General features: G+C 37.2%; 1 protein-coding gene across 2 annotated transcripts in view; it reads right to left on the bottom strand.

Moving 5' to 3' along the window:
• CSTPP1 (centriolar satellite-associated tubulin polyglutamylase complex regulator 1) overlaps positions 1 to 16,671 on the bottom strand; it is a 199,975-nt gene that overhangs the window by 142,420 nt on the left and 40,884 nt on the right. For both annotated transcript variants that reach the window (XM_026004059.2, XM_072758949.1), the window contains exon 2: positions 7,057 to 7,159. In XM_026004059.2, the coding sequence (XP_025859844.1) occupies positions 7,057 to 7,159 (103 nt within the window). The remainder of the gene's footprint in view (positions 1 to 7,056; positions 7,160 to 16,671) is intronic.

The raw sequence follows: 16,671 nt of genomic DNA, 5'->3' as shown, positions 1-16,671 counted from the left end.
GTTCATTAAAGACATTCTGGTTAAAGGTGCCAGAATGTGTCATTCTTTCCTGCCCTTGTGCCAGGCTTGGGCTGCCAGCACCACAGATCTTCTAGAGTTCTGAGCAAATTATGGAAGAAATTAAAAACATTGATGAATTTAAACTGTTCCATCCTTGATGAGGTAAAATTTCTTAACTTCTGATGACCTACTTCACATTTTTAATAGCACTACTGATCTGTTCATTCAGATTTGTGTGTGTTTACCTGATTGCTAGAGGGGTACTCAGAATTATCAGAGCAGTGGAATGAGAAGAAATATCAGCACCAAGTAAAGATTCTTTATATTATTTATAAATTAAAATAAATCAAGCAATTTCTCTAAGGGAAATATTTTCACATAAAAAAATTATACCTAAGTTTTATACTAGCTAGCTGAAAAAGCAGCATCCATGAAAACAGAAATAATATCACTGGTTCTTGAGAATACTTCAGCCAAGGATGGAGTTCCTTCATTTCCTCTTATTGAATGGTTTCACAACAGCTAAGTTTCTCTTAACTTGTAGAAAGGAGGGGTGGGGAAGTGAGGTCTCTCCTGACAGGGAGAATCTGGGCCTAATTATTACTTCCACAACCTCTGACTCTGACTTCTAAATGAGTCAGGGGACCAGTGGGCTGTGAAATGGCTTCCTCAGTTACCAGGTCAAGTGCTGCTGGATGGTTTCCTGTAATCAAAACATGAAGAGACTGAAGAGGAGAGATGGATTCTAAGCAAGTCAGCAGCTTCTTCTTTCCTTGATGAATCTGGATTTTTAAGTTTCAAAACAGATTTTGAAGACTCTCAACTCACTACTATGTCTCCCTACTATAGGATACACCTAGTGACAGAGAAAAGACCAGAATCCTCTATAGATTTTACAAATGACAGAAGTGCTTGGGCCAGTAACAGTGAGGATAGGATTGTTCTAGCTGAAGGCAAAATCTATTCCTGGCAATTATCTGAGTCTGTGAGAATCCAGATGCTGACAATAAGAAATGGGTAATTTTCTGTTATAATGTGTCAATTCCAGCTAAGAAGTGAACTATGGAAAAAAGATGGGGGCGGGGCAGAGAGAAGCATTACCCTTTTGAAGAAGTCTATAATAGGATTAGTCACCATTACTTCAGCAGAGCACATTTTGGCTCAATTTAACAACAATAAGTAGGGAAAACACAGAGCAGAAATGGCCCAGAGAAGTGTCAAGTCTATCCCTCATTCAAAGCTGTCAGCCTGGAAATCAGTGAAGTCCTGGTTTGTTCTGATGTGTTTCTTGTTGCTCCAAAACTGCTCCTCTGTTACCATGGGCACGAGAAGAACCCAAAACAACATTACTTAAAGGCTGGATGATGGATAATCCTAAAAAAATCTGCCAACTTTAGAACTGAAAGCTTATACCCTGATTGTTCTAGATTACTTAGGAGAGAAGTGGGTCATCTTTCATAGGGCTTAGAGCACCTGTTTAAAAAAAGAAGAAATAATACATATTTTATCATCATAGTTTGTTTTCATTAGAATTACATTTTAAGTGATTTAGGAATATGCACCATTGGAACTTCCTTTTCATCTCCGAGAGTGAATTAATGAAGTTCACGTTTAATGTATGTATTCTAATCAAAACAAAAAAAAAATGGAATTTGATGCTGGTACCTTTTACTACAAGAGTGTATTTTAAAAAGTATGCAAATTCCCAAATGAATTCTGGTGATTAATATTTATATCAAGATATAATAATCAATACTCTTTTTCTAAAAACGAAGATTTCAATCTTCATATTAATATTATAATTAAATAACACAAGTAATTTTTATGTCTAATTATTTTATTACTTTCACTTATTATATATGAACAATGCATAGGGAAACCAACTACTTGTAGGTGGCTTTCCCTGATCACTGCCTATTAAAGTTATTCCATTCTCGGTAGCAGCAAATAAAATCAATCATATTACCTTTTTTGGATACAGAAAGCTTAGGTAGCAAAGGTGGACAAAAGGGTGAATCATGTAAACAGAGATAACTTATTGGCTCTTTGATGGGATGAACCAGTCATACCATGAGATAAGCCCTCAAATGCCATTTCCAAGAGGCCTTCCTGACTATCCTATATATCACATTACCTTAGTTATTTCCTTGTTATTTATTTTGTTATGGTCATCCGCTGTGTAACCTTGGTAATGTTACTTTTGTGTGTCTGAATTTCATAATACATAAAATGAAGAGAATATAAAACCCACCTCATGGTATTGTGAGAATTAAAGATTTTATTTACTTCTTAATTTTTTTGAGAGAGAAAGAACACGTACACATGGGGCGGGGGGTGGCAGAAGGAGAAGGAGAGAGAGGATCTTCAAGCAGGTTCCATGCCCAGCATGGAGCCTGACATGGGGCTTGATCTCACAACCCTGAGATCATGACCTGAGCCGAAATCAAGAGTCAGATGATTAACTGACTGTGTCACCGAGGTGCCCCAGTATTGTGAGAATTAAATGATAGAATACATGTTATATGCTTAGAACAGTGCCTAGCACATAGCAGTTATTCATTAGCTATTAGCTATTGTCTTCACCATCAGTTTACTTCTTTATTGACTATCTCCCTCACTAAACCCTAACGTCCATTAAGCATAATTACTGTGTTTGTCTTGTTCACTACTCTATTTCCACTGCCTACTATACATGGGCACATAGTAAGTGTTCAAAATTAATTGCTGAATGAATTCATGAGTGAGTGCTATCTTATATTCTCACATATCCTTAAAATGAACCTCTTTCAATGAAGGTAACCTGTGTACTTGCAACCAAAACAGACATCACGAAAGCAGCCCCAAGAAGCCAAAATCATCATTTAAAAACAAAACAAAAACAAGACACTTGGTCTTAAGAAAGAGCCCTCCTGGGCCCACCAACCAAGACCACAGAGTATCATTCATTTCTATATTAGTATGTGGAGATCAAGCTTCCTAATGCCACAGTGTTGTAACTATCAATTTAGCCTGTGAAGAATGATTCCCAATCCTGATAGGAATTCTCAGATTCCAGTCTGTTTTTCTCTCATCATTATTTTCCAATGTCTTAAAAAACCGCATTTCTCGTTTTATCTTTACCACAAGACCCTGGTCACACTCTGCTGTGGTTTCTAAGTTACAGCAGCTACTCTAGCCTCATTTTCTTGGATGTACTTCTTCAGAGGTCCTGACCCCATGCTGACACTTGGTCTATTCATAGAGTGGCACCTCTAAATATTAATTCCTTTTACCTTCTACTGGTTGAAAGACAACATTCAGAGGTAGAGGTTGCATGCAACATAAAAGAAAATCCTCTGGGATTTAGTATCCTTCTTTCAAGGGTGTCCAGAGGAATATGATCTAAAGAGCTCACAGTCTTGCAGACATACACACACAGTACAGCTTAGCTACTCATGTTTTGCAGCATACCCAGATTTACTGGAACAATTATGGATTTGTTGGAAAACACCAACAACCAAGGAGTGACAGCACAGATGAGAGGACAAGCAGACCCAGAGGAAAAAATCAGCAAGAAAGTCTTCCAAAAACAATTTGAAAGAGTACTTTCGTCACTATTTATAGGTAAATTGTCCACCATTAAATGTTTGAAAATTCCAAGGTATGAACTTGAAACTGAGAGATGGAAGTATACTGTTAACATATATATTTTTAAGATTTCATTTATTTATTGAGGGGGGGGGCAGAAGGAGAAAGAGAGGGAAAGAGAGGATCTCAAACCGACTCCATCCTAAGCACAGAGCCTGGTGCAGGGCTTGATCCTACGACCCTGAGATCATGACCTAAGCCAAAACCAAGAGTCCAACACAACCAACTGAGCCACCCATGTCCCCCATTAACATATTTTCTAAAATATCATGTTTCCTATTGTTTAGAGATAGTTCCAATTGTATCCCCTAAAAAGGCCAATACTAAACATTTAAATGGCAATGAACTAATAAGTCACCAGAGAAGGTTAAGTGGTAAACTTTGTGGAGTAGAGTTCATAAAGGAAATTTCAAAGAATTTAGAAATTATAACTAGAAGAGATCTCAAAATATGATCTGGTTAGGTCTCCAATGATGTTAGTCAGTATAGAGCCTTATGGCCAAGAGAGAATAGTGGCTTTGAAATATTGCAGAGGAGACTTGATTCCCAATTCTATCACTTATTAGCCTGTGAATCTAAAGAAGCTATTTTAATCTCTCTGAGTCTCAGTTTCTTCATCTATAAAATAGAGATAATAACACTACCTACTTCAAAGAATTATAGTGGCTGAGACATACTATGAGTTTAACTGAAAACTGCTCATTATATGGGGCGCCTGAGTGGCTCAGAAGTTAGGCGTCTGCTTTGGCTCAGGGAGTGATCCCAGGGTCCGGGGATCAAGTCCTGCATCAGGCTCCTTGCAGCGAGCTTGCTTCTCCCTCTGCCTATGTCTTTGCCTCTCTCTGTGGCTCTCATGAATGAATAAAATATTTTTTTAAAAGAAAATTGCTCATTATGATGTATAACTGTTACATTGTTATTATTATTAGAATTTAAGACTTTATATCTGTGTCATAACTGGGTAACTGAAGCCAAGAAAATTTTAGAAATTGCCCAAGATTATAGGGCCAGAACTTTTATAAATAAGGAACTCTTCTTCCTAGGGCAGTGTCATTATGCTGCTATGAATCAACACAAAACTGAAGCCTCTGAGAAGGAAGTATTTTCACTAGATAAACAGAATTCATAATCAAAGAAAATCAGGAGCTTCTACCACTCAGGTCTCCTTGTATACCAAATACTACTTTTAATTTCATCATATATCCACACCTTTTGAGTCTTTTGTTGTTGTTCGTTTTAAGATTCTGGAGATTTGATGCTAGTTCACTTCTCAAAATAACTTGCCTTGGGCCAATATGGTTTCTGAATAGTGTTAGGTATGTGCCACTCACAGACATTGTGTAATTTTTAGTTTCCTGAGGATAAGAAACAGCTCACTTGGCAACTAGATTTCTATCAGCACTATGGAAAAAATCTTAAGATTTTTTTTCAATAGTGTATTGGTGGATAAAAGCTACAGTTAATAGCATTCAACAGGATTTGGGAACAGTTATAAGATTTACTATTGGCTCTGTAGAGTTCAATATCAGTTATTTAGACCAGTTGGGTTCACTTTTGAGGTGCTACATACATAACATACAGCTTCTTCAAAAATAAGAGTAAATTGTGTACAATAACTTAAAATATAGATAGAGCTTTATATTCAACAAACATTCACTTAACACCCATTATGTGCAAAACATTGTGCCAGGCACTAGAACACAAAGATGAAGAGGCAATGATACCTGTCCACAAGGAACCACTGTGATAGGAAAGACTTATAAAGGAGATGAAGAGTGGAGGAAGCAGACTAAAATGGAAAAAAAAAAAAAAACAGGAAGAAGTATTGCCCCCAGAAGAATCATATTTCACTTGGCAAGGAGCCTCAAGAGTGCTGGTACAGATTAAATGGCCTAGAAACTTGACCCCTTAGGCTTGTCAGTTCTGTAAGAGCAAGCAAGGCTATTCAATCTCGGTCTTTATTCCCTGCCCACCTCATTTGCTTCAGTCCACACCATGAGAACAAGTAAGATTCCTTTCCTGATCTTCCTTTAAAGGACTGGGAAAAGGGACAGGCTCTACTACTGGAGAGCCTGTTTTTCCCAGGGACCTGAAATTCCAATCCATAAAAATCTAGCTTTTATTTGCAAGATTCATAGCTTGACAAAAAAAGCTAGGGAGAGTCAAGAATCCCCCTAACAGCAACCCAAGTTTAGGCCATTAGAACAGCTGTCTGATCTTCAAGGAAGCTGTGGAGGAAAGGAAAAAATAAATATGTTTTAAAGACAGACCTGAGCTCATGATTCCCCTTAAATAGAAAACTAATAGGGCACCTGGGTAGCTCAGTTGGTGAAGTGTCTGCCTTTGGCTCAGGTCATGACTCCAGAGTCCTGGGATGGAGCCCCATGTTGGGCTCCCTGCTCAGAGGGGAGTCTGTCTCTCCCTCTTCCTCTGCTCTCTTGCATGCTGTCTCTCTTTCAAATAAATAAAATATTTTTTTAAAGAAACCTGTTAGAAGCTATTCTTCCTTCCATAGAACGCTCCCAATAAACCATAAAAAATGGAGAATCCAAATGACTATACAAATAGTGATGGCATTTTGGAAATACAAATAACATTCTGGGGATCCCTGGGTGGCGCAGCGGTTTGGCGCCTGCCTTTGGCCCAGGGCGCGATCCTGGAGACCTGGGATCGAGTCCCATGTCGGGCCCCCGGTGCATGGAGCCTGCTTCTCCCTCTGCCTGTGTCTCTGCCTCTCTCTCTCTCTCTCTCTGTGACTATCATAAATAAATAAATTTAAAAAAAAACAAAAACAAAAAACAAAAAACAAATAACATTCTGTATTTCTTTAGCAAACCCTTTCATGAAGACCAAGATGTTTAAAACAGATTCTCTTTCAACCTAAGAACAATTCTGTGATATTAAAAAAGTCGTCATTATTTTGACTTTTACACATTCCAAGCAAGCTTTACAAAAAAACACAATGTGAAACTATTCTGCCTCTGTAATACTCTAAAATCATTAGCCAATTGACATAGCATCCTGTAGAAAGAAAACTGTAGAAGGAAATCATCCTAAGCATTTCCATAAGAAAAGCCAGCTATGAAACACACAGACTAAAGGAACACTGACTACAGGCAGAGTAAGTATTCTGAATAATGGAGGAAGTTAAAAATTATAGGAGGAATCTAAAGAAATAAATCTAACAGATCAATTCGTTCTTGAGCTATTATCATCATGGCCACTCATGAGACTTATCACTGGACAAAACAAGCTGCACCAAAGGCATGTCCCAAAACATGTTTGGGCAGCCCTCAATCAACCTACCAAACCTGAGCATTCACTGCCACAACATAATCAGCAATACTCTGCTCTATTCTTCATGTACCTTGCCTGCTTCCAAGCGCCTCCTCTGGGCTCGCCCTATTGGCAAAACACTCAGGTACTTACTATTCAGTGAAGAACCTGGCAATGCCATATTGGCTAATATCTTCCTTATTCTCTAGCAGCTGACACACTGCATCCTCCATGTATGTGAGGACATGTCGCTGGGCTGAAAAGAAAAAATCAAGACAGAAAGAGAAAGTGAGAGACAAAGAAGATAAAAGTCTTCCCAGTCCCAGTAGGAAGCCATGAAGATCAATCAAAATGTTGGTTCTGCCCTAGGATGTGGACTAGAACAGGCAGAGTAAACTTGCTGGCCCTAATTGAGCTATGGTCTCAAAGGGTAGAGTAGGAAACAATGTAGAACACGACCTATCACCATATGATTGGCTATTAGTACTACTATCAACCCCTCACTCTTCATTTCAGTGATGAGGGTGACGTTAATGAGGATGAGGAGTTTTGGCACCATTTAGCTACATTTAGCACCATTTAGATATACCTGGGAATTCTTTCCTTTCTACCTTCTTTTACCCTCTTCCACTTATCCATGTCTCAGAAACTTAATCCAGTGAGTAGTGGTGCCATGCCTGAAGTGTGGATGATCTGCTTCCAAAGAAAACCCAATTCCTTATACAAAAAGTCCCTGAAAAAATTAAAGGGAATTTAATGAAAATGTCATTAATGGTGCTATAAGTTATTAGCCTTAGGACTGTGAAATCTGTGTGGCTCAATTTACCAGAAAGCATGTTTTCTGTATTTGTTGTGACTGGAAAATGTGTGAATTAATCATGAGTTTGTAATAAAGGGTGTATTAGAATTAGACAGACTAAGGGACGCTTGGGTAGCTCAGTGGTTGAGCACCTGCCTTCAGCCCAGTGCGTGATCCTGGAGTCCCAGAATCAAGTTCCACATCAGGCTCCCTGCATGGAGCCTGCCTCTCTGTCTTTCATGAATGAATGAATGAATGACTAAATAAATAAATAAATAAATAAATAAATAAATCTATCTTTAAAAAAAAGACAGGGATCCCTGGGTGGCGCAGCGGTTTGGTGCCTGCCTTTGGCCCAGGGAGCGATCCTGGAGACCCAGGATCGAATCCCACATCGGGCTCCGGTGCATGGAGCCTGCTTCTCCCTCTGCCTGTGTCTCTGCCTCTCTCTCTCTCTCTCTCTGTGACTATCATAAATAAATAAAAATTTAAAAAAAATTAATTAAAAAAAAAAGACAGGCTTGGGTTTGATTCATGGCTCTGTCTTTGGTAGCTTAATCTTAGTTGTTTAAACTACACCTGTTTTCTTCTTTATCAGGTATGGAAAGAAATACTATTTAGCTCTTTCTCAAAATATGGTCAATCAGCTTCTTGGTTTAAATCACCCAGTGTACCCTGTTAAAATACAGATTTGTCATCTGACAATATCCCAGATTTAGTGACCTTAAATTTCTACCTGGAGCCCAGTCATTCTTAAAAAAAAAAAAAAGGCTTTTTAAAGAAACTTTTAAATATAACATTGTACGCCAATATACAGTTATATTTGTTATTTGTTTCAAATCAGTGCTTTGACAATTCTACCTACTATTCAATGTTCACCACAATAAGTATAGTCACCATTTGTCACCATACAATGTTACTGCAATACTATTGACTATATTTCCTATACTGTACTTTTCATGGAGCCCAGTAATTTTAAACAAGTACCCTTGATGCTTCTTATGTACCTGAATGTTTAAGAATCACTGGTTTAGACCTTGGGCTTTGGAGTTCAGATAGACCATAGTTCCATTCTCAGCCCTAACAATTCCTAGCAGTGTGACTTTGAGCAAATGACTCTCCAAGCCTATTTCCTCACTGTAAAATGTGTTTAATAATACTATTACTATTCATAATAATAATATTAGTAGTTCTACATCATAGGGTTATGACAATTGAATAATATAACACATGTAAAGCACTATAGTCCCTGGTTTGCTTGATAATATAAATTCTTAAGAGCCTATCTCAAGGTCTACTGGGGGGGGGGGGTTACTTTAGTAAACAACCTAAGTTAGAGCTTCCATTACAACAGGTGCTCAACAAATGCTTGTTCCTGTTCCCTGAATTTTATCTTTAGGTACAACAAGGGTATCCTGCCACAGTTTACATAGAAACTTCCAATTCAGTATTTCCACTTACCATCCAAAAAAATTAAAAATAAACAAATTTTAAAAAGCCCCTTCCTTCCGGGGGCACCTGGGTGGTTCAATTGGTTAAGCATCTGCTTTCAGCTCAGGTCATGATCCTAGGGTCCTGGGATCAAGCCCTGCATCGGGTTCCTGCTCAGCGGGGAGTTCGCTTCTCTCTCTCCCTCTGCCTATCCCCCAGCTTGTTCTCTCTCTCTCTCTCTGTCTCTTGTCTCTCTCCCTTGCTCACTCTCTCAAATAAATAAAATCTTAAAAAAAAACAAAACAAAAAACCCTTTCTTCTGGAGCAGTGAGAACAAAAAAAAATCCTCAAAGTAATGAATACCTTGTCAAAAAGCAATTCCACGAAGTTGTTACTAAGATGGACATTTGTCTCTTTTATAGTTTTGTCCCTCAGGAAAATATGGAGGAATTACCTAAAATTTATAAAAAATAGGCACTTCAAGGGGCACCTGAGTGGCTCAGTTGGTTAAGCATCCAACTCTTGATGTTGGCTCGGGTCATGATCGAGCCCTGTGTCAGGGTTGTGAGAACGAGCCCTGTGTCAGGCTTTGTGCTGGGCGTGGAACAAGCTTTGGATTCTCCCTCTCCCTCTCCCTAAACCCCTCCCCCACCCTAAAAAAACACCAGATACTTCAAAAAACCATTCCTGAAGCCTTGGCAGTCTTAAAAATCAAATAACTTTATCTGCCCACGCTGTACTCAGGGCAGTCTTCATTTGACAATGGTAACCTAAGGTTTCACCACATTTGCATGGGCCTAAAATTCAGATGACTGACATGTTTATATCCTGCGACTTATTCTGTCAATACGAGTGCTTCCCAAAGTGCACTATCAAACAACTATGAGTGTACTGCAAACATTCTCTAGCCTCTACCCCCAAAAAGAGGTGAAAATAGAATTAGTGCTTCAGCAACAGTTCTTCCAACTGGAGAACTATTTCTCTAAGAAATGGCCAAAACTATTACTCTGCAATTGAGAGAGAAGTTGAGAGATAACACATGCCAATTTCTGGCATTAACTGTTTTACACCTTAATATATATTAAATTGGGAAAAAATGGCCAAAGTCACATTAAAATCAGAACATTGCCATCTCTGTATTCTCCTACCATTTTCCACCCACTTATCTCCTGGTCTTCCTTCCTTGGACTAGATGGACTTTCTTTGACTTAGATCTACCTAAGCCTAGTAGTATAGGATGGGGGTGTTTTGGGTTTTTTGATTTAATGGTAGAAGTGAAAGAGCTCTTGTTAGTTGCTAATCCTGATGCTTCCCCTTCCTGACTTCAGGGACTAAATGTCAATGTGAAAGCCCTTTAAGGATGAAACATTTTCAGAGCAATTAGAATCAAAGTACTTTTTTCCTCCTGGGGTTGGGAAAGAGAAATTTTCTGGAAAATGCACCAAAAAAGATCAGGGGAAAGGAGGAAGAAAGGAAGGAAGGAAGAAAAAGGATTATTCCCGTTTAACATTCATCTACCAATCTGATGTTTATAGAGTTTAATATTACACATAATAATGGTAACAATAAATGATTGTTACCAATGATGATGCCAATTTGGAACATGGTGCACTGAGTGTACTCATTGTCTTAACATGAATTATATTATGTATTTGCCACAATCCTATGATACATATGTATTTTGCATATGAGATATCATTTTCCACTTTACAAATGAGAGAACTAAGATTTATAGAATTAAAGTAGCTTGCTCAAGATCACACAGCTAACCTAGTGAGAAGAAAAGCCAAGACTCAAACCAAGAACCCATGCTCTTACCACAATACCACACTGCCTTATCGTTAACACTTTGTATAGTGAGTTTTCCCGTAAATATGACCTTTATTTTATATACAGCACAAAGGCAGGGACGTATGTTGATAGTAAAATCATCTGAGAAATGTGGTCCATTGTGTCTGTGTGAACATGTGTGTACAGGTATGTGTGTGCGGGCACATTCTGTCCCCAAATGCATAGGTGTGCATGCCAATCAGCATTTGTGTGAAGTTAGAATTTGTCATCAAATTTCAAAGTTTTTTTTATAAAGAATCACTCCACCACAAAGTATTCACCCCACCTATTCCTCATTCACAATGCGGAAACAGAAAGCCCTGGTGCCCTTTTTATGTGTGGGTGGAGGGAAGCAGCTAAGAAGAGCCAGAAAGGGCAAGGAAAAGTTTCTCCCTGCAGAGAATTTCTCACAAGCCAAGTGCGAGGAGCTCTCTCTAACTGCTACTCTCTGGTGGTTTCTTTCACCTGCAGCTCTTATCAGTCCAATGTTCCCTCTGTGGTTAAGTGCACCACCCAACCCTGGAAAGTCCTTGCAGTTTATCAAACTTCAATGAGACAGAAGTTCAAAGCTCTTGCCTGGCAATAAAACACGGAGAGTGTCGTTTTATATTATTTTTTAAATGCAAAGGAATAGGCTTTAATTTATGTGAATGATTAAAGAATAAAAATTGCACACCTGCACCCCCGGAGGGCAAAGATATCTGGGCATCTTAGCTGCCCTCCTTGGAAAAGGAAAAACATTTCAGATTGACTTTTCCTCTTTTGCTTTGCTGTGATTCCTACAACAAGCCCAGGATTAACTTTTCTAACATCTACCAATAAAACTCTATTTTTCTGAAATCCACATGAAGGCCCAAGGTCCATGTCTTGCTCAGATAGTATCGTTCTTAACACTTAAAACTTCAACATGCTACACTGAAAAATCTAAGTGAAATAGAATTAACACTGTATGATCGTTATATGAACCTCTCAAATAAAGGCAATGTGGATCAGATAATTCTTGGTTCTGTTTAACGGCCTCCTGCTGATCGCTTAATCTCTTTATACCACAGTCACTCTTGCTATAAAATGGGTATAATGCTAAGAATGATGTGTCTAATAATAAACTACTTCTTTGGAAAATATTTGGTATATATGAAAAGACATTAATGATTATATTTTTACTGCTACATACTGATTCTACAGATTAAAAATGACACAGCAATTTTTTGCAATAGTTAAGAATATGGGCTCTGAAGTCAGACTGACCTGGATTTGATTTCTAGCTCTGGCACTTATTAACAGTGTGACTTTAAGCAAGTTACCTAATCTCTCTGCCCTTTTCTATAAAATTGGGGAATAGTACCTACCACGTAAGCTGGTAGTGAGAATTAAATAATGTATGTAAATAATCTTGGCATAGTGGTTGGCACATAGTAAGTATGCAATAAATATTAGCAATTATTTTTCTTGTTGTTGTTATTACTACAGTTGTTACTATGTACCACTTCCAGACATGGCAAAACTTACAAGACAGTGGTTTTCAACACTAACAAACTACCATCTGACCAATATAGTATAGCCCCATTCATTTATTTAAACTTGTGCTCATCCAACCAAGGATGTTTACAGATTATCTTCAAGGATTCCTGGGCTATATAAACCTTACACATACAATAATATACATAAGCATATGCCCATTTCAGCTATAAGCTTTAAACTTATAGGAAGCATTCACATATTAACTGCTAATTACTCAGGAGACTCTAATTTACATGGGGAAAGTCCAGAACTATTTCTTTTTAACTCTCTTCCCAAGGATAAATACCATCAAAGTATTAGCTTGTTTGTTTTGCAATCAAATAAAGGGTCCCATTTGGAAATGATTGCTTGAGGGGCCTAGAATTTCCACCTACATAAATTAGACCACTCATTTTTTATTATTATTTTATACAGAGTCCCTATACTAGAATAAACAAGTCTCACTAGAAAAATATTCACATGAATTACTACATGTGATATTAATAGACACATACAAGAGCAACAGCAGTGTAAGTGAAAAGTACAATATATACATATATTCAACTTTAAATCTGGCTTTGTCCTCCTTTGCCAAAGTCCTTCTGAGACACATTTTAGTCTTTGAAGCCTCTTGAGATTCAGATGCTGGCTGGCACAAATGTTGAATTAAATTAAGACTGTTCTCTGAGATAAGAAAAGTAACCCTGTTAACCAAACAACTTGTCAGGTAAATTGTTTAGAAGTTTCAAGTTCAAGATCATTTATAAATCACTAACATGGTTTGATTTGATTTGGTCTTGTGAAGTACAAATAGATAGCTTACTGGTTTAAAAAGTTAATAGAACTCTAAAATTAATTATTTACATCCTCCATCTTTGCTTGTATGTCCTGATCCAGGAACATGGTATGTTCTGGTGAAATATTTTATCACCCATTGAAGACAATCTTTGATCTGAGACCACACTAGACCAATTTCCTCTGACCAAAGGACATGGGAAATGAGGAAAATCAGTACATATAATCCTTATACAACTCAATGAGGTAAGTAATAGACTTTTCTGATGCTCGGAGAGGTTAAGGAACATGCTAAAAATCTTAATAAATGGCTCATCTAGGATTTAAACTTAGATTTGACTCCAAAGCCTATGTCCTTCCACTATGACCTATGACCTCTCTAAACAAAAACAAAAGCAAATCATGATTAAGAAAAATCCAAAACCCCAATGTGTCATCCCATTTTATACTGTATTATCTAGAAATTGCTGGCTATTTATGTAAATACTAGAAAAGAAGCTTAAATTGGTAACTAAGTTAAAATTATTTATATAATCTTTAAATTGTAAATAAAAAATTGTTTCTAATTACACATGTAATTATTATTTTTTAAAATTATTTTTAAAAATTATTTTTAAAAATTCCAACAGTTTAGAAAAAGTTAAAAACTAATCCCAGTTCCCATTGGTAACAGTTGTTGTCAGTTTGGTATGCATGCTTTTAAAAAAATAAAAATACATAATTTGTGAGCTTGGTTTAGTTCTGTTTTAAATAAATGACATATACTTTTTTCTGAATCTTGTTTTTTTTACTCAGTTATGTCTGGGGATCTTTTATGAAACAATATGGAACCAACTTAGCCTTGCAGTATTTCTCAATAGCAAATATTTCCCTATTGGTAAATATTTAAGCTGTTTCCATATTTTTACTATAGTAAACTTTGCTATGTTGAACATTCCTTTTTTTTTTTTTTTTAAAGATTTTATTTATTCATGAGAGATACAGAGAGAGAGGCGGAGACACAGGCAGAGGGAGAAGCAGACTCCATGCAGGGAGCCCGATGTGGGACTCCATCCTGGGACTCCAGGATCATGCTTTGGGGCTGAAGGCAGACACTCAACTGCTGAGCCACCCAGCGTCCCTGTGTTTACCATTCTTATACCTGTTTCCCTGTGTTGAACATTCTTATACATGTTTCCCTGTGCATATGCAGAAGAGTTTTCCTATGGAATTGGCATGGCACAGGATGCACATATCTTCATGGTTTTTTTTTCTGGTTTTATTAAGAAATAATTGACAAATATCATCGTGTAAGTTGAAGACATATATCATGACAGTTTGATTTACATATATTGTGAAAGGATTATCACAATAGGTTTGGCTAACATTCACCATATAGATACAATAAAAAGAAGAGAAAGAAGAAAAGAAAAAACCTTTTTCTCCTTGTGCTGAGAACTCTTAGGATTTATTCTCTTAACCACTTTCCTATGTATCATACAGCAGTGGTAACCACAGTCATTATGCTATACATTACCTCCCCAGTACTCATAACTGGAAATCTTTACCCTGCTTCCCCACCACCTTCCTCTAATTCCCTCTCCCTAATCTGCCTCTGGCAACCACATGTCTGATTTCTTCTTTAATGAGTTTGGGGTTTTGTTTGTTGTTTGTTTTTAGATTCCATATATAAGTGAAATCATACAGTACCTGCCTTTTCTAAGATTTTATTTATTTGACAGAGAGAGCACAAATAAGCAGAGTGACAAGCAGAGTTAAAGCAGGCTCCTCACTGAGCAGACAGCCTGAGGTGAGGCTCAATTCCAGGACCCTTGGATCGTGACCTGAGCCAAAGGCAGATGCTGCACCAACTGAGCCACCCAGGCACCCCCAGTATCTGTCTTTCTCTGACATTTTCACTTAGCATAATGCCTTCAAGATCCATCCATGTTACAAATGGTAGAATTTCCTAATTTTTTGTGGCTGGATAATGTTCCATTATATATACACACTACAACTTCATCCATTTATTCATCAGTGGACACTCAGGTTGTTCTCATGTCTTGACTATTGTAAATGATGCTGCAGTGAACGTACAGATATCTTTTCCACTTATTGTTTTCATTTTCTTTGGATATATTCCCAGTAGTGGAATTAATGCATCATACAGTAGTTCTATTTTTAATTTTTTGAAGATCCTCCATACTGTTTTCCATAGTGGCTCTTCCAGTTTACAATCCCACCAGCATTCATAAGGTTCCCTTTACTCTACATCTTCATGTTTACTTAGACATACACAATTGTTTTTACAAAGCAATAAATTTTACAAAAATTTATTCCAATTTACACTCTTCTTAGCCATTAGACTATCTTTTCACTATCCTTTCACTATCTAAAACTTTGTAATTTTGCCAAATTTAACAGCTATAAAATAGCTTTTCATTGTTGTTTTAATTTTGGTCTTTTTTTTTAATTTTTTTATTTATTTATGATAGTCACACAGAGAGAGAGAGAGGCAGAGACACAGGCAGAGGGAGAAGCAGGCTCCATGCACCGGGAGCCCGACGTGGGATTCGATTCCGGGTCTCCAGGATCGTGCCCTGGGCCAAAGTCAGGCGCCAAACCGCTGCGCCACCCAGGGATCCCTAATTTTGGTCTTCTTAAGTACAAATAAAGTTAAGCATATTTTCATGTTTATTTGTATTTTTTCTGTGAATAATCTGCTAGTACCCTTTGCCATTTTCCTCTCTGGTTCTTTTTTCGTCTCCTTGATTTATAGTTTTTTTTCCTAATTCTATATATGTTGCAAATATATACGTCTACCTTATGACTTTTACTTTAATTTGTTTATGGTATCTTTCATTGTATAGACATTTTAACTTTTGTGCTTTTGTATTGTTCAGACAGACCCTCTCTACTCCAAGTAAATAAACCTATTATCTTATATATTTTTTCTAGTATGATCTTTACTTTAAATAATTGGGTCCCTTACCAAATCATGAATTCACAATTAGCACAGTGAGCATAATATAAAAAGAAATTTAAAACTTAGAGTAGAGAAAAATAAACGCATTAACTCCAAATCAGGCCCTTCAGACAGTAACTAGCTCTAAATATAAAACAGCTGTGTGTCAAGTTTAACTTTGGGTGCCCAGAAAACATTGTAAGTGGATCACACATTGCATATGAATATCCTAATAAACATCCTTGATATAAATGCAGGAGGCTTCCCTCTTTTAATAGCTCTTAATCATTACAGGGTTTGCTTAAAGGTAGTTAAACCTATAAATATAATAATAGCAACAGCTAACATATATTCAGGTCTCTGCAAGAGAGCCTTCTAACCATCCTATAGGCATTAATTAATTTAATTCTCACAACAAACTTATGAAATGGGTGCCTCCTTTATTTCCATTTTATAGATGAAAAAAAGG

This window comes from Vulpes vulpes, chromosome 5 (assembly GCF_048418805.1).
Source record: "Vulpes vulpes isolate BD-2025 chromosome 5, VulVul3, whole genome shotgun sequence".
Classification (NCBI taxonomy): domain Eukaryota; kingdom Metazoa; phylum Chordata; class Mammalia; order Carnivora; family Canidae; genus Vulpes; species Vulpes vulpes.
Note: the sequence above shows the minus strand (reverse complement) of the source record. Positions and strands in the feature narration are given on the sequence as shown.